This window comes from Streptopelia decaocto (genome assembly GCF_964273445.1).
Source record: "Streptopelia decaocto genome assembly, chromosome: 6".
NCBI lineage: Eukaryota > Metazoa > Chordata > Aves > Columbiformes > Columbidae > Streptopelia > Streptopelia decaocto.
This window is the reverse complement of record NC_138660.1, coordinates 56,446,839-56,464,386: the sequence shown is the minus strand read 5'-3', so window position 1 is coordinate 56,464,386 and position 17,548 is coordinate 56,446,839. Positions and strand designations below refer to the sequence as shown.

The window sequence follows — 17,548 nt, the reverse complement described above, 5'->3', positions numbered from 1 at the left end:
TTTCTAAGCTTTCAATGATGGAAGAACATCAGAACTATTCTGTAGGAAATGCAGAACTTCAGGGGGTTGGAACTACGTCATGAACGTAACACAATTTTATTTTCTTCTGTTTGAGGAAGATCTTTTCCGATCTGTTTGTTATGTGGTCCGATAATAAGCATTTTAATCTTCCTCGTAGTCATGAATTCAGGAATTTTGAATCAGGAGATAGAGTTAAAAATAAAAAGCCTGGAAACGAAATAGAAACAAACTACTTCAGACTTTTAGAATCTCTGTGCAAGAGCCTCTAATAGTCTGCAAGAATTAAATTAAAAGGGGAACATCAGAATGGGAGCAGCCAGCTGTGAGCAAAGTTAGAAGGAACACTTGAGGCTCCAGACTGATTTTGGAGCATGTGGCTCTGTTGCTGTATCTTTCTGCCTGTTTGCATGCTGTCTTTTTTTTCCCCTCACTCTTTTTTTTCTCCTTTCCTTGTATGTAGGCCTCAGGGGCAGTTTTGTTACTATTATTGCTAGAGTAATGCTAGAGTAACAAAACAAGTTGCATGCATTTTTTAGGCTTGATAGTATAGACTGGAAGGGGTAATTTGACAGGGGGATTTTAATGTGATTAATTACTCTGACATTTTATGGACCAGTAAAGTCATGGTGGTCTCGTGATTAAGGTGCAGGTTTGGAAGCGAGGCATGCTGGCTTCTATACTGGGAAGTGCCACAGGTTGACTGGCTTTAAGGCCTAAAGCAAATGAATTTTTCATCATCTTATCTGTGAAAGGATAATTCTGTTTAGCTCTCAGGCAGGTTTTCATTCATGTTTATAAACAGCTTTGAGATCCTTGGTTGAACATGCAGCAGGGACACTCTGAAAGCCCCTCTCAGCACCGCACATTGCTGCAGCCTATCCTGTAGACTTCATATCGCATCGGTAAGCGTTATGCGTTGAACTCCAGACACTTAAGCCTATTTAGGAGCCAGAAATCTCATTGAAAAACGTGAGACTTGCATGCCTAAATTTCTTCTAAGGATCTACCTAAGTACTGGTTGGACTACATAAATACAGTAGTCCAGCAGACCTCATACCTGCTCTGCCTCTTTGCTCTCTACCTTCAGGTGTTGAACTGGAGCCAGAGTTTCAGCATCACATAGCAATTTTACCTGCCTTCCCAAGACAATTCTTCCCCCTCTGGTAAAACAAAATCCTTGTTCCTCTCGGGAAAGAAGAAGCCTAAGGCCTTTGCATGGCCTGAAAAGACAGAAATGTTTTCCTCTTCATAGCAAAGTCTATAACTAGATTGCAAACTTGCACAAGCTTGTGAATCCTCAGCTTCTTCAGAGCAGGAGGATTCCCTTTGGAGACTCACAAATGAGACAGGCTTTGTAACAGAATATAAGCTTATGCTAAATTTAAATAGATTTGCCTTTGCTGGAAAGTCAGCAACAAAGGGCTAAAGAGTTGTCCCTATCTTGAATTTCCTCCTTGCATCCCTCGGGCTTCTTAATTTTTTGCTGTGCGATACTGCTTTGTCATGAGCCTACAGGATTAACCCATGAGCCTCTTAACCTGGTTATTCTCTGCCCCTTCAGAGAGTTTAGCTTGGAGGGCAAAATAAAGTTGCAACAGGGCTTGGGTTTCAGGAGAACTATTTTTTGTGCTTGCACCCACCTTTGGGAATTACCAAGAAATGTCAGCAGCCTGTGGCACTTCCATCTGTGCCGATCTCTGCAGGTCTGGATATCCTGCTATTCCTTTCTCTTCTGTTTTTGTGCCATTTGGCTGCTTTTCTCCCATTTTCAGATCTGTGACTCGGAACTGACAACCAGAAGCAGTAGGCAAAAAGCAATAAGTGAGTACCAAGCAAGGGGCAAAAAGAAAAGAGCTTGCTAGAGTCTGAAACAAGAAGAGAGCTGCACAAACTGTCCAGCTGTGCGGTGAAGTACTGCCTCTACTTTTACATTGCTTAATGTATTGGTCAGTGTTGTACTGATTGTCTGGCACCTCTTAAATGTAATAAATTCTCCCCTTCTATATTCCTTTCTGTATTTCCATCACCTAAAGTACTGCCACATAAAACTCCTATTCCTAAATAACATATGTACCTGCTAACATATTTCATTTATAGTACCCATAAAACTGGCACCACCAGTTCTGGCATATTCGTTTTTTCTCTCTTTGATCTGGTCTGTGTAAGTGAAATAGAGACATTATTTCCTGAGGACAAGGTCTGTCTCTCAGCTCTGCTTGGCCCTGCACCACAGTGTGTTAACCCATCTCTTTGGGTGCATGAAGAGCAACCTGAACACAAGTGCCCTCATGAGCAGAGTGTCCCTGTCTTGCTCCATCTGGGCATTTAGTCATGCCAGTGAGTTCCTAAAACAGTGGCCCACACAAACCACATTTTCCTCATGTGGCACAATAACACCCAAAAATACATCTGTTTCAGGATGTTTATCTCTATGGACATCTCTACTTTTTATTTATGCCCTGTCTGTGGCATGGAAGCATCAATGTGAGTTTTACTAGGAATGAGGGTTTTGTGACTTAACAGCTAAGTAATTGCTATAGGTGATGATAGGAAGCAGAAGATCACATCCATACCCCTTTGCTCTTTCTATTCTAAACACACAATACCCTCATTTTAAAACAAACATGAGTGCAGCAGCTATTCATTCGGCGAATGAAAGTACATTTTCTCTAACAAAACTGTTACCCCTGGTTATAGAGCATTTTTTAGAGCTCAGCATCTGTAGATGTTGCATGCTGCTCTGTAAAAGGGAGGAAGGAGGAACCAGATGGGAGAGGTTTGTTTGTTTGGTTGGGTTTTTTTTTATTTTTTTTAATTTTATCTGCCTTTTAAAAAATAATTGGTGAGAAGCTGTAAATCTTTTCAGTTTAAAAAAAATTAAAAAATGGAATATTTTAAAAACACTTTTAGGAGACAGCCTGTGAGCACTGCCTGTGTTCTCACTGCGTAGGAGATTCACACAGCAAGGCAGATTTATGTTTTATTGAAAACCTTGCTACTGCCTTTAGTTCTTTGCTGTAACTGTCACACACTGAATACATTTTTATCTTCTATCTATTTTCAGGAAGAGATGGCACCTCTTCCCACCTGGTGACACCAGCTTCCTTTATCCTACCAGGATCCCTTATGAGGAATCCAGCATATTCAGCAAAGTCAATGTTGCCAACCCTGATCTGAAACGCTTTCCTGAGTTCAGGAACGCAACGGCCCACGTGGTTACACTCAGTCCAGGACAGGTATCCTTCACATAGGAGCTTTACATTAGTTTAAATGTTCTAGTAAATTATTTAACTGGCTAATTAAGAGCTAGGAAATCTTAACAAACTGACTGTGATACTTCCCTCCTCTTATGCTCTGCACTCAGGCTCAATATAGTTCTCTCAGCACAGGAACTTTCTCTGCTCACGGTTACGTTACCAGCCTTTTTTGTACAAAAACCTCAAACATTTGGAGAGTTAGTTCAATCAGCTGCCCAATTCCATCACAGTTCTCGCAATCACCTCCAATTTGTCTGCTTTAAAACTTTCTTGAACGGTACTCCAACCTGTCTACTCTGAAGCCAGTATGTTCCATAAAATGTGTTTGATTAATGAGCATATAGAGCCAGCAAAGGAACTCAGATATTGATAGTGAATAACCTTCACCAGGGAACATTGGCCCAACTTGTTGCTTTAGTAGCAATAGAGTATTATAATGATGATACTTGCATGTAGAGTGCACACCATCCAGAAGTTTCATGGTGCTTTACAAGGATGTGAGGATATTGTTAGCCCTGTTTTACTGAGAAAGTTCAATTATAAGTGCCTGCCTTGTCACACAGGCAGTCAGCAGCAGGATGGCAGTAGCACTCAGGACTCTTAATTCCTAGTCTCCTGCCATAAATAGTGTCCTTCTTTGTTTTAACAACATGGTCTGTATTTGGAGTCTGAATTACCCTTTTTCATTTATTCAGCAGTGTATGTCCTTGTAAAGCACTCCTGTGCATCTCAAACTGTCAGGTCTTTCCAAAGGAATTTTGCAGCGTTCATTGCTCCGACTGCTTAAGACAGCGGAGTTGCCTCTTCTAGAGCCTTTTCACCATTCTCCTACCAGATGCTGACACCTTTTTTGAGCTGCCAGCTCAGTGACTCCCACAGGTGTTCCCTTGCTAGGCCCTAGCTGGCAAATCCAGCTGCCTTCAACAATTTAAAATACAGATTTTTGCTAATCCAGGTAATTTTGAGGAGACAGAGTGAGGGGCACTCCTGTGAATTAGTGAGGTGGCAGACTGGAGCAGGGTAGGAGTTTCCAACAAGAAGATGAAATCTATCAACTGGAAAGAGTATATTCTCCTGCTCGTGCAATTGCAAATCTGTGATCAACCTTCATTGTTTGCACTGCATTGGCTCCCAGTCATACTCCTAAAGCAAATGATTAGTTTTACACTTTGTAAGGTTGCAGCACTCAACAAATTTTTGCTATTGATAAAAACGCCACATCCATTCAGCACTGCATCATCCACGATCCCCAACACTATTTCAATTTATACTCTCCTTTGGAATGATCAAATATGGTAGTGAACCCTAAATATGATCTGGATTTTAATTAGGCTTAAAGCAATTACAAATTAATCTTGCTAGAAATAAAAATCTTGAGTCACCTCAGTCATACAATTTGTTTGTGTTGCCATAAAGGAGATACTGTGTGGATTTCTGGGGGAAAGTAATGCAGAGGCAATGATAGGGCAGTGAGCTGTTGCCTTCATCCATGTTATCAGCACCTTTCAGATGGTGCTTTCCAGGTTCTCATCCAGAAGCTTCTGGGGCAGGTGGCTGGGGACTGCTGGCATTTAATGGAGAGGAAAGGAATTACCTAGAAGAACACCTTTGTTAACAAGGGAGAGGATCGCTAAATAACAATAATCTTGATACATGCTTAGCATTGGTTTTCATGTAGAATTAATACAACTAATGCAGAATTTGCAGCCAGTTTGATTTGTGATAATATATAGCACCTCCACTCTCTCCCAGAGGATGTGCAGAACATTTTAGATTAGATATTGTAACAATAAAGGTTTGAAAATAAAGACAAAGGTGTTTTTCGGTATTCAGGAGAGCAACTGCATGTAGGGTGAGTGCAGCTTTGAATATCAAAAACTTCATGTGTCTAATGCCACCTTCTGGTCATTGTTTGCTACAAGCCCTTTTTCTACACCCCTTTAAGACTTTAAAGCAGAATTCCTTCATATAACATTGTGCCGATGCACGATGTGTACTTTGATTGCATCCTTTGTGCTCTTTCACTGAGTTGTTCAGAGGTGAATCTCTGTTACAAATTTTGGTAGTTGGCTGAGACCTTAGGCTTTATAAGGTTTCATCCTGTACTCAACCAGTGGCTGTCAGCTGCATTTCCACAGAGATCTTAATGCAACTTCGTGTTATACATTAGTGACCTGTTCTTGATATAAGTTGTAGTAACGTTTAGATAGCTAACTTCTTTAAACTGGCAGCTGAGTAGTTCAAGGTTTTGCAGCTGTACATGACTATATCCGTGAAGTTACAAGCTGAAGTTGTCACCCTCCTTATAAATATTTAAACCTGGTCACTTACATGATGGTTGCAAGGCAAGTGGCAAGTATGGAGCAGGAGGTTGACTGCTGGTGCATTTGTATTCACTGAAGTTCTCACCCAAAGCACCAGTATTTTATTTGTTAAAAAATTTTGCAATATCTGTAGTAACACCTTGATTGCTTTCAGAAATATACAAAATACTGATTAAAAGACTGCAAATGAGGCAACACATATCTGTTCTAGTATCTTCCACCCCACACTCTGGCACAAGTGTTAAGAGAGTTAGGGTGAGATCTGCCACCTGCAACTTAAACCCCCTCCAGGACAGATGTCCTGTCTGCCATCAGTGGGAAGAACCTGGCACTTCTACAAGGTGATTCATCCTCCCTGCCGTACAATCACAGTCCTGCAGGAACATTCATCCTGTCTTGTCCTTCAGCACAGGCTATAAAAGGAGCCTGTGCACATAGATGCTTAACTTTTTTGATGATTAAAAATAGGAGGGATGAATACTAGCTGTAAAGGCTACAAAACACTGAGATGCTATGCAAATATAGAATCATTGATTATTCTTTCCTCCGCCCCACTTCTCACCAGCTACTTGCTTCCTTCCTGCTCACTAATGTAATTGCTCTTAATCCATCTTCCTCTTAATTCATATCCATATAACTTGACAGTGGTAAAAAGCCTAGAAGCCTCATCTCAGCTTGTCCGAAGGTGGGTGTGTGAGGCTCCACACAGCTGCCCTCCAGGCTCCCATGGACAGTGCCATCCTCACCAGCCGGGCAGGAGGCGTAGCGGCACCTTTGCCGTGCAGGCAGCACTGGGCTGCACTGCTGCTGCTCTCCTGCCCCCTGCCCTGTGTGCAGCCTGGAGCCTGAGGAGCTGCAGGGCAGCTCTAGACACCACATGTGCAAGGCAAGGCCTAACTGAGCTAGTCTTAGAGGCACATTGAGTCCAAGAAGGATGCTCCCTTCCAGCCTTGAAAACTTTGTCACAGCATGGGAAAAAATGATTTTAGAAATAGATCAATGTTACTGCTTGCTGCCACTCGCCGTGGTCCGCTGCTCAGAAAGCAGCTCTCCTCCCCTGCCTTTGTTTGCCTGCTTTCTGAAAGTCTAAAGAAACACATCTTAATTTCAGTCTGCGTCCACAACTACACTTACCACTAAGTTCCTGCATATAGCTGCAAGGTTTTCTCTTTCTGTGCTCCTGCTGCAGCATTAAATACACTCAGTAGCACAAAGAAACCTCTGCCTTCTAAGCCAACCCTGACCAAACAGAAACCTTCAGTAAGTCAGGGAGGGATTTCCCTATGTGCCACCCTTTAAAGAAAAAGGGTAGGAACTTCACATGGGCTTAAAGTGGGGAACAGCAGAACAGACAGTCTGAATAACAAAACAAAACAACAGCCCACCAAAACCAAAGTGTTGTATTAAGTCAGGAAATGCCATAATTCAAACTATTTTATTTTTCATTGCCAGGGTCGCAAACAGCTCCAGGATTTGCTTGGACTCTCCCATTGCCTCCCATCTTTTTCTTCTCATCCCACTGGTGTTCTTTGCTGCTTCCTTTTCTAACAGATTTACCCAAATACCTTCTTCTAATGAGCAGGAATTTTTTGCTATAATATTTCACTTCAGGGTGTGCTCTCTTTCTGAGGCAATTGCACCTTTGCCCTGCCTTTGCACTGTATCAAGTTAATCATGTCCATTGAGAATTTAAACCTTTTCTGTTCTCTGTGCTGTACAAGTCTTCAGCATTGTTCCGCTTGCTCACCCAACTGTTCGCTTTATTTCTTTCCTCCCATTACAGACCAGAATTTCATTATATCTTTTCTGAGATTTCTGTCCTACTTTGATTTCATCTGCTAAATTTGCCTACCACTAGCCTAAATATTAAAATTATCTGATTGTTTGCTGTTTAGATCAGTATCTTCCCAGCCCACAAAACTAGATATATTCTCTAGGAAGCAGGCTAACAAAAGATTGTCTCTTACATTGGAATAGTTCTGCCTTGCTTTTGCACTTTACATTTGCCCTGTAAAACATTTGCTGCGCTTTTGTGTGCATGTGTTATTTCACTGTGGTTTACTATAGCATTTCCTATTAAAATGTAGTTTCAAATATAGCTAAATCTGTGTCCCATATTCACAAACATATGGAAGTCTGCCTTACTTTATTGTGGAATTGATAGCTGGGGGTTGTAGCAGTGGGGTTTTGTTTTGGTTTTGTTGTGGTGCTTCTTTTGCTTCTGGTTTGCAAACCAAGAACAATGCTACTTTGCAAAGGTAGGATAATCCTACTCCTCTCTTTGCTGGATTTTTTTTGGTCTTTTGTTAGTTCTGCTGCTCTGTTGCCAGCTGTATTTTTTTGTTTTAGTTACTTTTTTTTTCCCATTTCATCTTCCTTACAGTTTTAGTCCTTTTGCTTTTTGATAATCTCAGTTTTCTTGCTGCTAAAAATCCTTATTTTAACAAGCATAAGCTTGCCCAAAAATAAAAGAGGGAGAGCAAATATCTTTATGGTACCTGGTTGCCTCTTTTGGTTATAGCTCTGTAGCTACTCAATAAATTGCATCAGCAAACAGCGCCAGCTGCAGAAGTGCACAACTTGGCAGTTATTACCCTTAACCTGCTGGCAAGTAAAATCAGATGACTCTCTCCAAATAGCAAGTTCTTCATCTTTGCTTTGAAAAGACTGGACTATGTGGGGGTATTGTATTTTCCTCCTAGTTTTACCTCTTCTTTCCAAAGCAATTCTCTGCTTTGCATGCAAGTTGTATTGGGCCAGCACATTCCATTCATCATTTCCATCTTGTTTTTCTAGGCAGCCTTACTGAAACTTTTTACACTAAATTTCCCTCTCAACTTTTTTCCCCCTTGCTACATAGTCCCTTTGCACCATTCCCCAATTCCCTGGTGCCTTCATCCACTTCTCCAACCTGTTACAAGCTCACTCGACCTCATTGTTGGAAACGGCTACTTACGCTAGCAGCTCTGCCTTCCTCTGTTGTATAATGAAGTTTTCCAGGCTTCATCATTACACCCTCTCATTTGGAGGGCACCCACATTCTTTAAGTGTAAGATCCCCTATAAGGCAGATGGGTGCTTGTTTTTTTTTTTTTTTGTATGAATCTGCAGTCAATGAAATGTGGGTGAACACTTGCTAACAACTAATACAACTGCACTTTTCATTTAAAGTGTAGGTTTCTGTGGTAAAAGCACCAATCTGAAAATTGTTTGGTGTAGAAAACACGTTTTGGCTTCAGACTGTATAGGGTTTTGTACACTTTTAGATGTCGGGAATAACTAATTTGTGATATTTTTTTAAATAACAGCCCTCCACAGGCTGACTTTCTTCTCTGGTTTGTATGCTCTACTGAATTGAAGTATAATTTCCAAATGTTTTTGACCTTTAGAGAGCCAATGCTTTGTCTGTTTGACTTAAATTGAAACCTGTGGAGAACATTTTGTCCTCTGGCCCAAAAATGCCTCTGCTCCAACTGTTCTCTAAGTGTTTGCAGGACTAGGGCCACTGTCATTGTGTCCTGCACAGACATTTTCTCATTAGCTGTGTTTTGATGTGATGAAGCACAGGGCTCTCTCAGTAGCAGAACATTCTTTTAAGTAATTTGTGTCTACCAAGAAAAAGACTTGTCTGCAATTGAGATACAGATCATTGCTTCACTCTCCCTATTCTGAAGTATATATTTTTATCTGTCTCTGACCATTTTTATTCCTTGTCAAAAACCATCTTTTATGCTTTTCTTGATAGCTCTATGTTAATCTAATGTTCAGTAATCTGTAAAGCTTGTCCTATATCATCAAAACAACATTAATGTCTTTGTACCATAAAAGCCATGGGTTAGAATCAATTTTATGTCACAGCTATCATCCTGATACAGTTGTAAAGCTTTGATCTAAACTAGATTGTCGTGATTTCTGGGGCACCTTATTTTAAAAGCCTGTCTACTGAAAGTGACAAGTTTAATACTGGTCATTATTTACCAGAATTAAGGCTACATATTGTTAATCACCTAGATGAGCATTAGGATACCTGCTCTTTGGGGAAGCCAGCTGGCAGTCCTTCTAAAGGAACTCGGGGGTCTGCTCAGTTGGAGAGTCTACAAAAGAATTCTTGCTTGGCTGAGCCTCTCTCTAAAGCCCAGGTCTGCTGCTCCACCAGCCGTGCTCCCTTTGTACAGCCAGACCTTGCTTTCCTAGAGCAGTTTATAAGGTTACAGTCCTGATTTGCAGGAGTTTGGATGAGAGGTAGTTCTGGATCGTGTCGACTTCTTACATGATAGCATTGATACAATGGGAGGAGAGAGTGGGCATTTAAACCTTGAGAAAAGGCTCTTTAGAAGAAGGAAATAAAGATCACCTCCTACCCCTATCCCTTGCCTCATTCTGCCTCTGCATCCCACATCACCTCGATTAAAACACTTTATCCTTCTACAGGCTTCTAGTAGTACCCTCATGCAATGTCTCCGATTCCAGGTCCTGCTCGTTCCAAGGCACTGGTGGCACTACGTGGAATCCATTGATCCCATCACTGTCAGCATAAACTCTTGGATTGAACTGGTATTTTCCTTTTTATGTCATGGTGATGTAGCATTCCCATATCTGCCTGCACTCCTGTCCCTTGCCTGCCAGGTACAGCCCTATTGGGTGCATTCAAGAGACTGGGGATAGTTTTTCCTGAAGAACCTCTCAGGGTTCCAGATCTGAAGCCCCAATTCAGCAGAAATCACATGCGAGTTTACCTCCATCAGGCAAACAGTTAAACACAAGCTAAACTATTAAATGTCCAACTTCTTATGGGCTAATTAGATTTGCGCTGAATAGGGGAAGACAAAACAGCCCTGTCTCAAGCATGTGCTAACATGCAAGGGTAACTTAGACTTTAAATCAGAGTCATGTGTTAGGAAGGAGGTGGCAGAGGATTTTTGAATTTTCATTTCTCTGTGATAGTTTTTATTTGCCTGGAGTTGAATTTTTCTCAAGTATTTAATTTTCTTTTCCCCAGGCTTTGATTTTTCTTGCTCATGTTAACCAGTATGTATGGGATGGTTCCAGGGATATCATCTCAGTGCTCCAGAAGGTTTTCTGACTCAAATTTTATCATTAATCCTAGCTTAATATAAAAAAAAAAAAACCCTTTGAAATGGCCTATGAAAGCTGCCTCACTAAAATACTTAGTTTTTTTTTTTTCTAAAAAAAAAAAAGCAATAACTCAAACTTTATTAGACTGGAAATCTGCAGGGAGATGAACACACACATTCAGTTGCTGCTCAAAGACCAGTCAATACATTTCTCATACCAACATCAAGCCAACCATTTGCAGAACAGAGGAACTCACTTGGATGTTTCCTTCCCTCATGGAGAAATTTTCCAGATGAGACTATGTATTTAGAGAAGACAGCAGGCCACAACCCACCCAAGCTCTTACGTAGCCCTAAGTACAGTCATGCTGTGTCTGGTGCCAGAGAAAGCACCAACAATACTGTAGAGCAACCATTTAAGCCTGCCTTAAATTGGAGCAGCCTTTGAGGTAATTCAGAGGAACTGGCTGTGTGCCCTGTGCTCACCCAGACCCTGATGTCACCGCACAGACTCGCACCCTAAGCTGTGCCTCCCAAATTGTCCCTCTCTGGAGGAGCAGGTCAGGGCTGCATCAGCTGTGCCAGGCTGGTAACTCCTGGCTGGCTGGGTGGTGTGTTAGCAACAGCATTTCCAGCTGTTCTTACGAGCTGCACAAAACAAAAAAAACCCAAACAACATAGAAAAACAGCAGAGCTAAACTCCATGGCCTTTCTGGTCATAAAGGTCTTGCAGAAGTCACCAAGGTTCTGTTTGGTGACACCAAAAGCAGGTAGTTGTGTGGCATCATGAACAGAGGAATGTTTGCATGATCTTGCTAATGAGTGACACAGATACCCACCTCCTTAGATATCAAAAGCTGCCATAAACATGTGTGGCTATTGCAACGCAGGTGAAAGTTCCTAGCAGAAGCTATCCCCGCAGCTGACAATGGCAGCACTGTTAGGTGTTGGGCAATCCAACTATAAAAACAAATTCTGACATGGATGCTGAAGGACAATACTGAGAACATTTCCATTACCCAGTCAAGCAGTTCTTGCTTGCAGCTGTTACCAGCTGCTTTCATATTGACAGATGTGAATCATGCCAACATCTATAGTCCTAGTGAAACCATTAATTATATTGGCAGGGCTTTAGAGTAGAAGTTTAATTTGTCTTCAGCTGGATGTGAGCTAGTCAAAGTATTCCTTGCTTCCTAACATGCTCTCATGCAATCAGTACAACCCTGTTATTCAGCAGACCAGACTGAATACCAAGAGTGCAACACCTTAAATAATTTCCACACGTAGAGACCGAACTCTGTGATTTGGGGGCTTGTTATACAAGGCCGTTAATAAGCCAAGTATCTGAAGCCACAAAACACTAAGAGCAGTTCCCCCGCTTCTGTCCCAAATTCCGCTGAGGGTTCCAGGTTGAGTTACTGCCTTCACTCATATTAGCAAGATGTGTGGTTTGCTTGACATGGTCCCTGAAACCACAATTAGGCAGTTCAGGGCTATGAGTTGACTAGGTTTATCTTTCCTCCAAAAGTTGCATGTCTAAGCACCTCAATGGGAACAAATTTATGTATCCACTCCTAGGCACTTGTCATTGAAATAACTAAGCCACCCATCTTGTTTAGAGAGTCTTATTGCCTCCTTCCACATACAAGAAAGCTAAAAAAAGATCACATACATTTTTGGTCTGCCATCCCAAACCAGCCAGTATTGAGCTGCCCAAGGGGATGATGGAAGAGGCAAAGGCCTGAAAGAAAGAACCAGTTATTAACTTAGTTTTTAGTTTTGCAAGGGAGCTTTCAGAGGAAACATGTTTTTCCTTTTGCTGATGTTTAAAACTGCAGTGGTATGTCAGCTCATGTTACATGATGAAATATTTCCTGGATTTCCTTAAGACTCACTTTTGTGCCTCTGTAGCCCGCAGATATAATAGTTGCTGTCTTGTTGTAACATCCTGTGTGATTTAAGTACTTAAATTAGACATGAGATGTAGATATATAAAATTTGCTATTACTTCCATGGTCCTTCTAGTCCAAAAGACTTATATAAATGCATACATAAAATAAATGCTAACGTTGCATTTTAATTTCAAGCACCAGATTCAATTACCAGAACACTAATAAGGGAAAAGATTATAAACTGACTAGAACCTATTTTTTCCTGGTTCAGATGAGTAGCACCAGGCACCAAACCCTGTGCTGTTACCCAGGTAGGGGCATGAGTAGGGGCATCAAGACTGAAGCCTTTCACTGACATGGCACATATCAGCATGGCTTTCAAACTAAGGTCAGCCATTTAGCTGTTCCCAAGATCTTCCAGCTTTCTGCAGGGACCCAAGTGCTCACCTGTCTCCAAACACTTTCTGTTCCCTTGAGACAGGATGCAGATCATGAAGCCCGTGTAGAAGAAGCAATAACTCGGATGCTGGTGTGTGCCATAAAATCAGCAGAAAATCCCAGTGATGGAGATCTCTGGCTAAATCCCACCGAGGTAAGCCCTCTCTTGCTCCCATTATAGCAGTGATAACAGAGAATTACTGACATTTTGCTTAGCTCCCACCGAGTCCTACTGCTGCCTGAGAAAAAGAATTTAAAATTCCTTCCCTTCATGTACCAAAAGTAATTCATGGAAGATAATCACACAATGCTGAATTGAAACATCTCTCCCTTTAACTGAGTGTATCCTGGGCATTTTCTTAGGTTGAGGCAACATCCCATGAAATCAATCTTCAGTACCTGAATCAGGCAGTGTCTGCATATTTCAAGTGTCAAAAGGCAAGCGTGGCAGAGCCAGCATGTTCCAGCAGTGCTGGTGCAGAGCAAAGGACAAGCGCCTCATGCAAGAGGAAGAGAAGAGAAGTTAGCCGTGAACCAGAGGGCGGCAGATTACTGACCCATGAATTTGACTTTTCAACACTTAAAGCAGAAAAGCTGCAGAAAATACCTTTTGGACCTCATCTTATTCAAGTTTTACCACAGTCTCGAGAAACAAGCTCGACGGGTGCAGTTGCAGTTGAAAGTGACGGTACAGATCTTCTCTATGAAAATGAAGGAGGACATTTTGGAAAATTACACTGCATCAGAAAGGAATTAGTAAAAAGTAATGACTGTGAAACACCCACACACCAAAGGGATTCAGATGGCAGTCCAAATGCCTCACAAACAGCCCTTTCTACCAATGACTTGCTAGACTGTTTGGTTAATCCACATGTCATCAATTTGGTGGCTCGGCTGCTGTTGGAGAGAAGAGTTTAATGCTGGAGTGCTTTATAATTTCTGAAATAAAGAAACCAAATGGCAGCTTTGTTCTAGGTGTTTAAGCTTGGTAATAATTGAATGTTTCATTTCAACTAATTTTTAGGTACAGATAGACACAGTTAATGGTTAAGTGATAGACTGAAGTTAACCTGAAAGAAGAATAACTGGTTAATGATAGCTGGGAATAGAAAGGTGTGTTTAATCAGTTTCTCAGTGTTATAACTAAAACAGAGCATACACAGTTACGATCCCACCTTGTGTGGATGGGATCTTTAAAGTGCTCAGCAGCTCTCAGCTGTGAAACAAGTATGGTTTGACAACAGACTCAAGTGGGAGTGCTGGGACATGGTTACAGAGCAGAGGGGGACTAAGTGGGAGGTGGCAGAAGACTGACTGAAGACTGCAGCCCTTGACCATGTTTAAAGTAAACTGGTCAACAAGTGATCAGTTGATCACATCAGAAATAGTAAGTTCAAATAAACCTAACCTCAGCCAAGAAGCAATGCACTCATTAATGCACCTACTCCCTCTCTTCTACAAAATAACTCCAGTTTTGTCACAAAGCTCTAGGGTGGAGCAAGACAAAAATGCTTGGCAAGGAAGTGGCCTTCAGCTGGTTCAGAACACTTGAAGCTGGGAGACAAAATGCCATTGGGAAGTTATTGTTATGATTTATTTAAAGCCAGATGTGCACAGTTCCTGGCCTCCAAGGAACAAAACAAAGCAGTTATGACTTTCTATCTCTGTCGTACTCTTCACCATAACAATCAATATGTAATGATTTTTTTTCCCCTTTTGGTTGTAAGTAGTTGCTATACAAGACCATTGTTTCTTCGAAGTATAGCAGACCTTGGATTTGTTTTTGAAGGCTGAGTGGTCCTTTGATTAAAAGGTTATGGAACTTGAAATGTAGGCAAGAACATGGGTTAACACTGAAGCTTTGCATAGAGGCTTGAAAAAGAAAAAAAAAAAAACAACGAAAGAAAGCTGCTGAGATCTCCTGGGATGCTGTCACCACCTCTGCTTTCTGTCTGCGGTGGCAACCTAGAATGGCATTTACCAAAGCTTCAGGGGGGCTCTTCTGGGACAACTCCTGGTGAAACCTTTGCTTTCAAAACTTACCTTTGCTCATGTCTACTAGCACCTACAAACCAGTTTCTATCATTAACTTGTTTCCACATATGTAACCCTGCACCACCTGCTCTCTAGCTGATAATTCCTTTATCTGAGTTTAAAAAACATGATGGCAAAGGTGCTTTCTCTCTGCATTTACGCAGACAGTGGGTTAGCAGGGCCCTGATGGACAGTGCTAAGTGCTCTAGATATGCACTGACAGGTCAGAAACCTAGGAAACCTTGCTGTTTAAAAAGCCCCCCCTGCCCTGCCTCTCCCAAAAAACCCAGACAACTAGTACACCTGAAAAAGAATAAAACTGAAAAGGCACAAAGGTTCACATTCAACAATCACAGAAACTTTATGGTGATGGACCCTTTGGGATGCAGTTACTTCAGCTACTGGATGGGGCAGGATTTAGCTCTCCTTCCTCTGGCTAGGAAGGAAAGGGGAAACAAAGTGGTACACGTAGTTGCCTGGAGACCTTGGCTTTGACATGCGGCTGTGAGTTAGTAGTAGGTGCAATTTCAGCTCTGTCTTTGCCCCAGAAATGTGCTGTTTCAAATGCCCTGCTCTTCCGCGGTAATTGGGCTCAGACCCTGGTGACACCTACAAACCATTTTCAGCAGCAACTTGCAGCAAGGTGTGATTCTCAGCAGCATTTGAGCAAATCCACTTTTCTTGTTTTGTGTTAATACACCAAACTATCTCAATGGGGTTACACCACTGCAACAAGACCAGAATGTAAAAAACAATCATCTTGATGTTTGTGTGTTGGCACTCCTATGCCAAAAGGACTAAACATTAGTTATGAAATGTCTTAGTCAGATCTGCTGCCTTTAGCGATTCCTCAGGCTCTGAGGGAGCAGATCTGAGGAGTAAGGCAGCCCTGTTTTGGTACATGGGCTCATCTCAGCAGGCGTGGGCTTTAGTGCCACCTGCTTTTGTCCTGCTGCTGCCTGTGTCCCCATCTCAGGCTGGGACCAGCAGAGACCAGCACTGCTGCTGGGGGCAGCTGCAATGGGGAGGAGCAGTTACAAACACTTCATTTTAATTCACTGAGCAAAAATGATCTTGCAATAAAAAGAGATATATATAGGCGAGGGAGGAAAAACCCAAGCAGTGAAGTGGAAGAGAAGGTGGATGGCAACACCACCTCCCAGTCCCCTCAGTGTGAACTGCCTTAGCTGAGCTTTTCCTCACAACACACAGATCGTCTGAACAAACCCCCCACGCAATATCTTTGAACACATCCTCCCTTTGTATTCAGAACAACTGTCCTTGACAGGGCTTGTTGAACATTTTGGAAGGTCTTTTCAGGCTCTGTGGGCAGAGGCTCCAGTATCCATGTCAGAGGACCTGTCTCAGCACAGGAGCAGCCATTCTCAAGGATGAGACACGTGCGTTCAGAGGCTCATCGCTCCCCGCTCTCAGCAAACACCCCCCAGCTGGGGAGAGTCCCAGTTTCTGTCTGTATGGGTACAGCCCATGATTTAAGTGCCAGAAGCCACCAGCCAAGGGGCAAGGGAGGAGGGCAGGCAAACCTGTTTAGAATGCCAGGCGAAAGCACCAGCATGACTTTGTGTCTCAGAGGTGCAATATAAAAATCTCAGTTGTACACTCAGCACATGGGGGTAGAGAGAGAAATGCCCACAAATTCAGAAAGTCACGGATGGCAAATGGCTTACGCACTAATAAGAGAAATTTATAGCTCTGACCCGATTTGCAGGATGCCACACGCTGATTTCTGACACCACTTCTACATTCATGGCTACTGCATGGAGAAGCTCAGACAAGCTTATACATATTCATAGCCTTAAAAATAAATTTCTGTCCTCTTTGGTGACAGCCTGGCTCAACAAAGAACAGGAACCCATCACCTAGCCCTCTGCAAGCACTAAGAGAAAACTTTCTTTCCCCCCAAGAGTATCTCCTGCTCCCTGTCAGCAGTGGCCGTGACAAGAGCTGAGATGGTGGCCTGGAGCCACCAACAGAGTGGTCACAGTGGTGATGTGCTTGTCATTTCTTCTTTAGCTGAGTGACAATATGTGGCTGTGACTGTGTGGCTCAGTGATGAAGTTAAAGCCATGGTCCAGCCTGGGGACCTGTCCGAGCCCCAGGCTGGCCAGCACGTTCATCTGCCCACACATGTCCCATCTGTCCTCGTTGCTTGATGGAAGTGCTGGGTCTTACCTGCCCCAAAACTGGGTTTCCAAAGCAGTTCACAGACCAGGCTGCTTTCTCTGCCCTACCCTGTTTGATGTTACTACTCCCTAGCCCTGAGCACAGCCCTCACCTAAAGGGATTTGCACTTTGCTTGTCTGCAAAGACAAAAGCATACCCAAACCACAAAGTCCCACCTCACAAGAGAACAGGAAGGGAAAACCCCAAATAGTTACATCTTCCAGAGCTTTAGTCTTTCACTGAAACCTCCCCACTACATCTCAGTGGGTACCATTTTATTTCACAGAAGTGTTTTACTCCACGTTCACATCTCGCAGGACTTCT

At 42.4% G+C, this 17,548-nt stretch overlaps 1 protein-coding gene across 2 annotated transcripts in view; it reads left to right on the top strand.

Moving 5' to 3' along the window:
• HSPBAP1 (HSPB1 associated protein 1) overlaps window positions 1-14,905 on the top strand; it is a gene marked incomplete at its 5' end in the record, with an annotated part of 36,397 nt that extends 21,492 nt beyond the window's left edge. Inside the window, 4 exons of one of the 2 annotated variants that reach the window (XM_082055354.1) lie at window positions 3,086-3,257; window positions 10,072-10,155; window positions 13,050-13,160; window positions 13,370-14,905. In XM_082055354.1, the coding sequence (XP_081911480.1) occupies window positions 3,086-3,257; window positions 10,072-10,155; window positions 13,050-13,160; window positions 13,370-13,924 (922 nt within the window). In that variant the 3' untranslated portion in view covers window positions 13,925-14,905. The remainder of the gene's footprint in view (window positions 1-3,085; window positions 3,258-10,071; window positions 10,156-13,049; window positions 13,161-13,369) is intronic. The other variant, XM_082055355.1, reaches the window with a different exon arrangement.
• Window positions 14,906-17,548: the final 2,643 nt, after the last annotated feature.